At 53.9% G+C, this 11,056-nt stretch overlaps 1 protein-coding gene across 6 annotated transcripts; it reads right to left on the reverse strand.

The window, feature by feature from the left end:
- Positions 1 to 628: 628 nt before the first annotated feature.
- PLEKHO1 (pleckstrin homology domain containing O1) lies at positions 629 to 10,251 on the reverse strand. 6 transcript variants are annotated; one of them, XM_015884274.3, is made up of 6 exons: positions 10,011 to 10,251; positions 9,192 to 9,329; positions 4,977 to 5,117; positions 3,922 to 4,026; positions 2,781 to 2,882; positions 629 to 2,239 (listed from the first exon to the last, which is right to left on the reverse strand). In XM_015884274.3, exons 1-6 carry the CDS (start codon positions 10,035 to 10,037, stop codon positions 1,496 to 1,498), a joined length of 1,257 nt encoding a protein of 418 aa, XP_015739760.1. In that variant the 5' UTR covers positions 10,038 to 10,251; the 3' UTR covers positions 629 to 1,495. The 6 variants fall into 6 exon arrangements, with proteins under 6 accessions (XP_015739760.1, XP_085390700.1, XP_015739759.1 ...); XM_085534574.1 differs by having other exon boundaries at positions 4,977 to 5,141; XM_015884273.3 differs by having other exon boundaries at positions 9,192 to 9,338.
- Positions 10,252 to 11,056: the final 805 nt, after the last annotated feature.

The following is an 11,056-nucleotide window of genomic DNA, read 5'->3' on the forward strand; positions in this document are numbered from 1 at the left end:
CAGAACCAGGTGTATTTCCACACTCACACAGTGACATCAGCCCAGTGCCCAACACCTGGGGGCCGGACACGTCCCAGTGGAGCACAGTTCAGACCTCCAGGTTTTCAGACTATTGTGAAATCATGGCTAATTTTAATGCTGAGTGTCACACCTGGAATTTGCATATTTTTCTTGCTCTCTTGATCAAAGAGCTGACTGGGAAGGGTTTTATCAGAGTGGCTCACACACATTCTCTCTTAATCTCTTCTAGGGATTATGTTTTTTCCTCTGGTGCACCCAGACAGGTAGAAAAAGTAAGGAAAAAAATATAAAAGAAATGCTGGGAGGGTGAAATGTGTTCCCTGCTTGAGCAAATCAGTGCTGCCCCTTCAACACTGTCCCTTAAAGTGGGCAAAGAGTTGCACCACAGCCAGGCGTGGTGAAAGGGGCAGGCTGCAAGTTTGTGCTTAATGAGGTCTTCAGCAACCTGGTGCCAATACCAGCCCTTTTATGGTTAATTCTAGTGGGAAAGTCGGGGGAGAGCCAATTGAAAGCAAACAGAATTGCATTCCTTGCAGCACAGCGCTGGGTAGTGCAGCTGACCCAACAGGGCAGCCACCATTCAAAGAAAATAGACACCACCACCTACAACCAGGAAATAACTCTGTTGGTTTTAATATTGTCATGGATTATTTGCAATGTAGGCAACGGAGTTACGTTCCTTAAAAAAAAAAGTAACAACTGGACGATACCACATTGGTGTTCTGCTGCCTGCAGGAAACCCTGATTTTTCCATTTCCCCAAAGGGGCAAAAAAAAAAAAAAAAAGAAAAGAAATGCAAGTGGAAAAAAAAAAAAAAAAAAAAAGAAGAAGCCTGAAAACAACCCCACTGAACAGATCAGATCAAGGCTTTCATCCTCTATTTGCACAGAATGGAAGACATGGAGCTGCCAGGTTGGGTTCGGCGGCGCAGGCTGGAGCTGGGGTTGAATCCCTGCTGCCCTCCTGCTGGAAACACTCCCCAAGAACCACTGCAGAAACCTGAGGTCAGTCCAAGCTCCCAGGCACCTCCAAGGCAATTCCTGGATCATGGGGACTTGCAAGCATCGCTGGGACGGAAACCTGTATTGTTTGTACTTTTAGTCGTTTATTTCCGAGAGCAGGATAAGACTCCTGGCAAAGGAGCTACGACGCAGGGGACAGCTCAGATCTAGAGCGGCAAAGCCAGGGCTCGTGCTGTCCCCAGCGTGGTGCGTGGCTGCTTGGGGCATGCAGGGCAAGGGGAGGACGCGGTGCTTCCTGGGGCTGCGGTGCAAAGGGCATGTGTAAAACCAGAGGTGTGAACTGCAGTGGGTTTAGTGGGACACAAAGGGCGATGGAGGGAAGGAAGGTCTGAAGCTCTGAGAAGCAAATTTGGATAACAGGCACCTTTTCACTCATTTGAACACTGTATGTAATTATAATAATAAAAAAGCCCCAGCACCGCCCTCCCGCTCCCCTGTCCCCAGGCTTGCCTTCACATCATGCTCTTCCTGTACTGTGAGCTCTGTTTGGGGTTGCAGTCCACCTGCTGCAGCTCAATCTGCCGGTACAGGTCCCGCAGCTCGCGGACCTCCTGCAGCACGCGCCGAGCCTGGCTCCAGGTGGAGGAGGCTTCACCCAGCAGCCGCTCCGATTCCTGCAGGATCCGCTCACAGTCCGACTGGGAGGAGGACGAGGAGGAGGTGGTGCTGGTGGTGCAGTCTTTCACCTTCCTCTTGCCTTCCCCATAGCCCTTCACCTCCGTCAGCAGTTCCTGAGTTTTTTCCAGTTTCAGTGCAACCAGTTCTTGCAGCCGGGACAGCTGCTCTGGCTCCGCCGTGGTGCATTGAGCCTCAAGGCCCCTCCTCAGCAGCGCACGGTGCGCCGAGTCCCGCCGCGACAGGATCTCTTCCATGGAGGCACATTTATTCTTTTCCGAGAGCGACAGCTTTTTGGGGACCTGCGGGGTGTACATGGTCCCTTTGTCCAACGAGTCTTTGCGCTGCGCGGGTTTGTCCCTTGAGGTGACCTCGCGTCGCGGCAGGCTGCCGGTCCGGCCCTTCTCCGACGCTTTGATGTTCTCTGAATCCGAGCGGCGCCGGCCGGCCGCCAGCTGTGCCACTGACTTGTCCAGGTCCACACGGAAGCTCTCCTCGCAGGTGCCGTGCTCCTCTGGCGAGGCGTCCTCCTCCTGGATCAGGTCAAGAGTCAGCATGCCGTCAGAGGTTGAGGTAGATGCCTGGGGAGGCAAAGAGCTGCGTTAGGAGCAGGTTCGCACCTGAGATGTGCATCACCTGGGTGGAAATCTGAGCTAGGAATAAAAGAAAATGTAGCTGAGCTGCAGATAGGCTGGGTTTGAGCTACTAGCAGCTGAGGGGCTGCATGGTCCCTTCCAGCCCAACAGTGCTGTGATTCCGTGGCTCTACAGTCTTTAAGGTCTATTCCAAGTCAACCATGTTGTGCTTCCATGGTTCTAAGATCTTTAACATCCTTTTCACCCCACACATTCTGTGATCCTATAAGCTGTGCCAAGTTCCCAGCTGTCAGGCCATTCTGCATCAGGACATTGAAGGAGCATTCAGTTTTCAGCATCAGGAAAGCTTGGTTCAAGCTGCCACTTTGCACAGCACAAGAACAAAGGTCTAGGTCTGACAGCCCAGGTGAGCCCTAGTTCTTAGGATATGGCCAGAGCTCAAGCGCTGGGTCATCCTGATCTCCTGACACATGAAGCAGATAAAGGAAATTTTACCCAAACAGTGCCTGGAGTTTGACACACGTACCACAGCCATCAGGTGTCCCCGTGTTGGAGGGCGTCTGGAGTGCTGGATTTTCGCTCTGTCCCGCGTTGGGTGGGCGAGGTAGCTGTCCTCTTCGACAGTGACCTGAACAGGTGACAGAAGTGTAACTTATCAACCCAGGATTCCTTTTCCTGTGACCTGGCCATAGGCAGAGCTTCTCCACACCCCAATGGGCCAGACTCTTGCCCTGAAGGCGGCTGGGTAGAAACCTGGCTTGCAAAGACCACATCCCACACTCAGATTTAGTTTGCAGTTTGCCAGTATTTCAGCCCGTGGGTTTGGGGTCCGTGGGATGCATGTAGTTTGATCCTTTGCAAGGAGACCTGCACTGGGGTGCGGGGCCTCAAGCCATGTCACAGCTCCCTGCTCCATCCCTTTGGATCTGCTGGAGTCATTCCTGATTATCACCTGTTGGATCTATTTGTAAACATTTTTTTCTCCTATTTCTCCTCCAAGCAATCCATCCCATGAGCTGCTTTCTGCTGTAAAGCTCTCCCTGTGCCATGCCCTCAGTTTTTCCTCTCTGCAGGAATTTGTGTTGCTGTCCACAAGAACCAAGAGCACTGGGCTGCCTGTATTGCAACAAGCTGAGTGTGCAGGAGATGGATCTGAGATCTAAAATAGCTGGTGTGAAGCATGAATGCAAGACAGCAGTGAAATGCTGCAATACTTCCAAAGTGCAGCTCTGGCAGCAGAGAGGAGGGCTGGGAGGGATGAGGATGGGCTGGGCTGGGGTGACAGATGGTGCCATGCCATTAGGCTGAAAATAGCACAGGGCTATTTTGGTTTTCAGCTAATTCCTTAATTCAGTTCCAAAGCTTAAAGCTCCTTTTCAAACCTGAGCACACAACATGCTGAGCCCCAAGGACAGAAGGAAACCCCCCAAAGCCATGGGAAGCTGGAGATTTGGGTATGTTAAACCAGGAGGCTTGCTCTGCTCCCAGCATGGTGCCACATCTCTGCAAGGCAGCACTGGATATGCCAGCAGTTCTCAATCATTAATTCAGGTCTGGGGGTTCAAATTGGCCCAGGGGTCCAAAGAGCCCACCCTAAAGGGGTTTGGGGCTGCAGCGATCTGAAAGCTTCATCCAGGATTAAAGGCCAGGCCCAGTGCCCTGCTCACCTCATCTAAGATGCGGTTCTTAGCACGAGTGATGGCGGAGTTGAGGGCATTAATCCAGGACTCTTTCTCTTCTGGACTCACGGCCAGGAAGATGAGATTTGGTGCCTAAAAGGAGGGAACTGAGGTCAGTGCTCACACTGTGCAGATGCTGCCCCTCACCCAAGACCATGCAGCCACCCCGTTCTGCTGCTGCTCTGTGCCACCTATATCAGCTGCCACCTCCGATTTGAGGTGCATGTTGAGGGCTGAGCAATTTTGGCTCCTATAGGGGATCCACTTCCTTAGTTTTACAAGCTGGGCCTTCAGCAAAAATGAGTTTTGGCTTCCAACCCTTTGGTTTGATTGTCTCCACTGCTGAAGGTATTTGAGGACAGTGTGGCTACTTTCCACTTTCCCCTTCTCCTTTCTTTCTGCACAGCACGCTGTTATACAATCTTTAGTAAAGCATGAGGTGGACAAGCCCACTGCACAGGAATAGCCAGCACAAGGACTGCAAACCCAGAGCACGTGTATGACTGTGGGTGGGTGCATTTGTGCCAGAGACGGTGTGGGATGGAGACTGCCTCTGTCTGTGAGGAGCTGAGACCACTGGGGCTCCTGCGTCCTGACAGCTGGGCCCCATTTGGGCACCATTTTGCTTTCCAGTGCTCTTGGAAAAAATTCCCTGCGGTTCTTTGCCCAAATCCAGGCATGCAGTGTCAGCATCCCTGCCTTTCTCGACCCCCCGGGAATAAAGGAGTGCAGTCAGCAGAACAGCAGCTGTTGGGTGTGAACAGCTCTGTCCTATCTCGTGGCAGATGTCCTGATCTCTGCTTTCCCAAAGTCAGTGCTTGGACCTGGAGCCCCATGCTCAGCCACAGTCACAGGGCACAGCAGCCCTATAGCAGCAGGGATCCCACTCCTCCCTGCAGCTCTCACTGCTGCTACCCCAGATGAGGACTGGGGTGTGTTAAACCAGGAGCTCACTCTGTACTCCTACACAACTTGTGCTGCCCAGTGCCACCCCCGGAACCTGCAACAAACGGGGGCTGATGGCTTTCTGAGTGCTTGCCTACCATGTTCCCAGGCTGCCTGGAGTGAGCTAGGGTAAATTTGCTGTGGTTCTTTTTGCTTCTGCTTTTGGACTTTCTGAGCTCTTCACACTTCTCATAATCACTCAGGTCGAACGCTTCCTGCACGTTTTTTTCATCTTTTACCTGCAAAATAACAAGAAATGAGAACTGTGTGGGTGTCAGCTGGTGCAGGTGCACCCAGAGCAAGTGCTGAGACACGCAAGAGCTGTCCATGTAGGGCATGCATACAGAGGCAGCACTATTTGGTGGTGTTTTGCCTGGGTTTGGGGGAGCAACAGAGCTTTTCCATGTGATAGCTTTGCCTTCCTGAGGATGAAGGTTGTATTTAGAAGGATAATGAAAACTGTGGTCCCCAGGATTGGTGCCAGCAGCGAGGACAGGAGCAGTCTGCAGGGAGGACCTCCACCTGCTCAGTGCACGAGGCAGTTCCACCAGCACTCATTGCTTTGCTGGGACAGCACTCCAAGCATTGGAGGGACAGAGATTAGCACTTCCTATTTTTAGCCCAGCAGTATTGCTAGAGCCTGACAGCTGGTTTTGGGCGGTGGGTGATTCCTTGGAGGGACTCCGTCTCTTTTGCTATGTATTTCACCCCTAGTTTTGGGGGACATGGAAGGAATGTTCTGTGATCTTTCAGTCAGTGTAAACAATGAGGCTGGTAAAATTACTGTAACCAACTGAGATGAGACATATAGCCGTGCTTAGTGGCTGTAGTTCCATCAGTCCCCAAGCTGTCCCCAAGCACAGGGTGCAGCCCCAAAGCCCAGAAGCAAACTAATCATTGCTCAAAGCAGAAATCTGTGTATAGGCTTTTATGAACAGCACACCATGTATATCTGCGTATCCTCCCTGGGTATCTCTAATCAGCTTTCCTCTCGCTGCAGTGCCATCCTGCAATCCACCTCTTTCCAAGAATCTGGGCTGAATTTAGCCCTGCCCGTCTGCAGGGTGGGAGGAGTCGATCCCCTGAGCCCAGCTGTGAGCAGTCCTCACTCCAGATGTTCGCTGATGTAGGTCAGTGGGACTCCCCAGCCCTCTTATCGCACACACCGAGTCCATGCTGTGCCTGCAGGGAGCCTGGTTCCTCGTCACTGGGAGCACCCATTCTGCAGGACAAGCACCTCCAGCTGCCCTGGCCCTGCATGAGGTGAAGAGCATCTCTCCATCCATGTTCACTACAGGGATGGTGTTGGGCTGCCATTAGGGGCAAACTCAGCTCCTCACTGCTGTTTTGGGGTTAGGGCACACATTCATTTCAGGGGAGCTCTGAATGCTGACGAGAGGACCTCCTGTTTGCTTTCCCTTTGGGTTTGTTTGGAGGGTTTGTTGGAGCAGTGCCTCACTGCTCAGAACCCACACAGAAGGCTGCAGGAAATCACAAGACACTGACTGTCACGTGTCCACCAGACACCCAGGAGGTGACAGCCTGGCTCCAGGCGCAACCAGAGACCAAGCAGCAGAGCACAGCAGTGCTGGGGCCGGCAGCCTCCTCCCCTCCAGCTGGGACCAAAGTTTCACTTCCTCAGCAGTTCCATCCCACAGCACGGAACAGACATTTCCATGCACTCTAAGACCACCAAGTGCGACCATTAAACAAGAACTGCCAACCCTAAACCATGGCCATAAGCACCACATCTGCACATCTCTTCAGTACCCCCTGGGACAGCAGCTCTGCTTTTCTCCTGGGCAGAACCCCCAGCACTTCACAGCCCTTCCAGCAAAGAAACACTTCCTACTATCAACCTGAACCTCCCACAGAACAGCATAAGGCCACATGCACGCAGGCACACATGCACATATGCTCATATGCAGATGCACATACACAAATACACACAGGCGCACACACACGCACACACCTGCATACACAGACATATGCACATATATATGCACATACACAAATCACACACACACACAGCACTTCCAGGCCTGCAGAGCATCGCTCACTGGTGCAGCACCGGACGAGGAGCAGAACAGACTACTTTTCAAGTGCTCTTGTGCTAATTGAGCTGACGCTGTTGGTAGCAAACAAGCCGAGGCTTAAGGAAGCCCTGAGAAGTGTTTCCTCATTAATATCTCGTTTTCACAGCGCTGTTCGTGCTGTCTGGACAGCACTGGGCTTCCTGGCAGGAAGCAGCAGGAGCCCAGCTGTGTGTGTCAGCCAAGCAACACCAGCACTGGGCCTGGAGCATCACAACCACCACCAGAAACGTGCAGGGGGGAAGGAGCCAGCAGGGAGGAGAGCAGAAGAGGAAGAATGCAGAACTGACACTGAGGAGGTTCTGCTCAGCTCAGAGCACTTCGCTGCTCACCCCACTCATTTACCCTGTGTGCTTTTTTTGGCTGGTGACCAAATGTTGAATAACATAGGGGGGTTTTTGCAGAAGTTCACAGAGTTTGGCCTGCAGTGGGTCCTTCTGAGCTACTGCAGAGAACCTGATGCTCACAGCTTGCTTTCCCCACTCCCTGCACGCCGTGAGCCCAAGAGGAGCTGACAGGGAGCAACAAGGTTAAATGCAGGAACTCCATCTACCACATCCACAGCACTCCAAGGGCTCTGATGAAGCAAAAATAACACACCTGACATACACACGCACACACCATGCAAGTCCATGCAGACACATACACGTGCCCTCTGTCCATGCACAAACTCACACAGATGTGCCCTCCATCCGTACACACACACACACACACACTCACATCCTCTGTCTGTGCACACACTCATATTCTCCCATTCAGCCCGGAGCTCAGCACAGGGGATCCCAGGAAGCCGTGGCACGGGCGGCTTCTCCCTTCCCACAGGCACATGGAGTCACTTCAGTGCACATGCACGCAGTCAGATGTTACCTCTGCTACCACATCTCTACACCGCCACAGATTCTTCCATATAAAGACATAGGCAGTCACTGCTGCATGTTATTTATGGCCTTTCGCACACATATGCACAGCACAGAGCCACGGGGCGACTTCAGCTGCACACACGTCAGGTTTTTCCCCATAAACAGACACACGCTCCCCAGAACAGCTCCAAGTGCTGGGCACTGGTACCCCATGGCTGCTCAGGTGGCCCTTTGGGACACAGAGCCCCAGATTTTGGGGAGGCAGCTCCCAAGAGACACAGGTAGATGGACAAACATCTTTTTTCATCATGTGGCCACTGCCACAGATCCCTGTATTCACTGTATTCAAGGACAGGGCAGCTCCCTGGGATGGGGCAGTGACTGCAGTGTCCCTGCTCTGGTCCTGCCCTTCATGCCTTCTCCAACCACCACGACAGACTCTGCTGACTCTGTTCCACGTCCTACAGCCCCTACATCTGCCCCTACAGCCAATATGTGTAGCCCAGCCTCTCCTGGACCCTTCTACCAGTTCCAACTGGGACAGCACCTCCACCATCACTCGGACTTGGCCACAATCCCCTCCTTACAGGTTCATCACAGGTTGACCTGCCTGCAGCCTCCAGTCTACTGTGGCTTAGCCTCAATTTCCCAACCCTCAACAGGATCAGCAGGGGTGAGCTGGGCAGTGCCAGCACATGGCTGAGAACCGCTGGGGCTTCCCAGACGCTTTTCAGGTATTCCTGTGCTGACAGCCCTTGATCCCTTTGCTCTTCAATTAGATTCTAAATCAAATTACACTCAGAACCACTCTCTCTCTCTCCAGATCCTAATGGATGAAGTTGGGCCAGGCACGGCTCTGAGCAGCCCCCCAGCCCCGCGGTGCCACTGGAAGGGACCCACCAAAACCCAAAAGAGTCACTTTTAGCCCGATGTCCCCATCCTGTCTCCAGCAGCCCCACGCCCTCTTGGGGCACAACTCATCTCTTATGGAGGGCTGCAGGGCTCCCACTTGGGGGTCCTTTTCTGATGGATGCATCCGGAGAAAAGGAGGAGGAACGGCTGCATGAGGACAGCCAGGGCGCTGCTGTGAGTCACATCCCGTTAAATCCCATAGAAACCCTACATGCAGCCCGTCAGCGGCTGGGGCACGATTTCAGGGGGTGCCTGGATTTCCCTGCTTTACTGGGGACGGGGTCTGAAGCCATGGGAGCACGGGGGGCTGGCGAACCCCGGCTGGCGAGCCGGTCCCTGCCCCCTCCCCACACCCAGAGCGGGGTGGGGGGAGGCCGGGGCTCAACGCGCGTTTCATATGCAAAGGGAGGAAAGGGGGGAAGGGAGAGGAAAACGACACCGAGCCTACCTCCTTCTCCGAGATGTAAAGCTGATCTCCCTTCAGTACCACATAACGGTTTTTCCAGATTTCCCTAAAAATGCCTTTCCCGCAGAATTTCCGCACCCAGCCAACCTTCTCGGGCTGCACAGATTGCTGGTTTCCATCCTGTTGCCCCTAACACAAAGGGAAAGGAAAGAAAATGGGGGAAAACGGTGTTATTCGCGCTTCCCCACTCCCGTTCTCCCCCCTCCCCTTCGCTCCCGTTTCCTCGCCCCTTTGCACGCCGAGCTCCGCTCCGTCCGCTCTGCACGGACGTGGGGCTGCAGCCACGGGGCAACAACGGGAGCACGGGGGCAGGGAGCGAGCACCGTGCGTTATATAAGAACGGCTGCTGAGCTGCATTCGCTTTGCACAACATGCAACGAGGAACAGGGGAGGATTTCACCTAGCGGATTTTTTCCTGCCGCAGTGGAAATGGCATTTCTGAGCGTTTTATCGGCAATTAATCCCTAGGGCGACATCTGCGCCGGGGCTCGCACTTAAGGTTAATTAACCCCACGGGCGCAGCCAGGACCTGTGGGCACGGCACGAGGCGGCAGCGGAGAGATGGAGCCGCTGGGTTTGGTCCTTTCCTCGCGGTCAGAAAGCAAAGCTCTGCGCATCGCATCTGCCGTTGGATCCAGGGGACGGGGGGGCTGCGGGTGGGTGCCGGCCTGTGTTTTGCTCTGATCCGGCTGGGCTTTTTCCTGCTTGTTCGGCACAACTGGAAAGCAGCAGAGCCCCCTCCCCACAGCACCCGGAGCCCCTCAGCCCACCCTGCCCCTGGGCAGAAGCGATCCCACTCACCCGTTTGGCTGAATTATTCTTTTTCATCGTTCCTGGCGGCGCTGAGCTGGAGGGCGAAGGGCTGGGAGGGCTCCGAGGGGCTCCTCCCGGGGAGAGAACGGGGCCCTTCCGCTCGGCCCTCGCCCTTTGTGGCTCACGGGCGCTCTCCCGTTACTGCCGGCCCCGGTGACGCGTCCTTGGCCACGCAGCCACTGCGTCCCCCACCGCCGCCACCATCGCGGAGCTCTCGTGGGCTCGCACTGGGCTGGCCTGGGCTCCCGAGCTCCATCTATAGCCGCGTGCGTATGACGTCTGGAGTTCACCAGAAGAGGCGAATCGCAGCCCACGAGGGTTTTCTTCTTTGTTTCTGACTCACTGTCTGTGTCTGGATGTGGGGCAGCGAGGTGCCGTGTCCCAGCCCCAGCTGATGCGGCTGCCAAACTTACCCGGCCGGGGGAAGCGGCCCAATGGCACACGAAGGGTTCAGAGTGGGTGAGGATTTGGAAATACGGGGAGAACGAGGGAGGGTGGGGAGGAAAATCCACGGCCAGAACTGAGCAGGGAAAAAAATAACCCCAAAAACAGATTGAGACCTTCCCTGAACGGAGGGAATGTGTGGCTCTGTTTCTAAAAACAAACAAACAAACAAACAAACCTTTTTCTGCTTGTTTGTTTGTTCTCCGCCGTATTTGAGCAGGTTCAGAACTCTCGGTGTGGGAACACCAATGGGTTTAGAGAGAGAGATGTGTGAAAAACAACAAGATCCAGTAATAGAGAAAAAGCGCCATTAGGAGGAGGTAGATCAGATAAATGGGTTGATCGCTGCTGATCAATTGATCCCTTGGGTGCTTATGGTGACAGAGGGATGCACAGAGGATGATGCTGCAGGTTCCCTACAGCAGGTTGCACAGGAAAGCATCCAGGTGGGTTTGTATCTTTGCAGAGGAGACTTTCCACCAGTGCCAGAGCATCCCTTCAGTGCATCCCAGTGGTGTAAAAGGGGCTTTGCAAATAAGTAACACCTAAAAGCATTTGACATCACACTCAGTGCAAGGAGAAGGAACTGA

This window comes from Coturnix japonica, unplaced genomic scaffold, assembly GCF_054131305.1.
Source record: "Coturnix japonica strain WE unplaced genomic scaffold, WE-NBRP24 Scf088, whole genome shotgun sequence".
Lineage (NCBI taxonomy): Eukaryota > Metazoa > Chordata > Aves > Galliformes > Phasianidae > Coturnix > Coturnix japonica.

What these genes read in the sequence shown, in the direction of transcription:
- PLEKHO1 (XM_085534573.1), bottom strand. Translation starts at nt 10,037, where the DNA reads ATGAAAAAGAATAATTCAGCCAAACGG. An exon ending in AGAATAATTCAGCCAAACGG is followed by an intron (nt 9,339 to 10,010) that starts GTGAGTGGGATC and finishes CCTTTGTGTTAG; the next exon opens with GGGCAACAGGATGGAAACCA. An exon ending in TTTACATCTCGGAGAAGGAG is followed by an intron (nt 5,142 to 9,191) that starts GTAGGCTCGGTG and finishes ACACCCACACAG; the next exon opens with TTCTCATTTCTTGTTATTTT.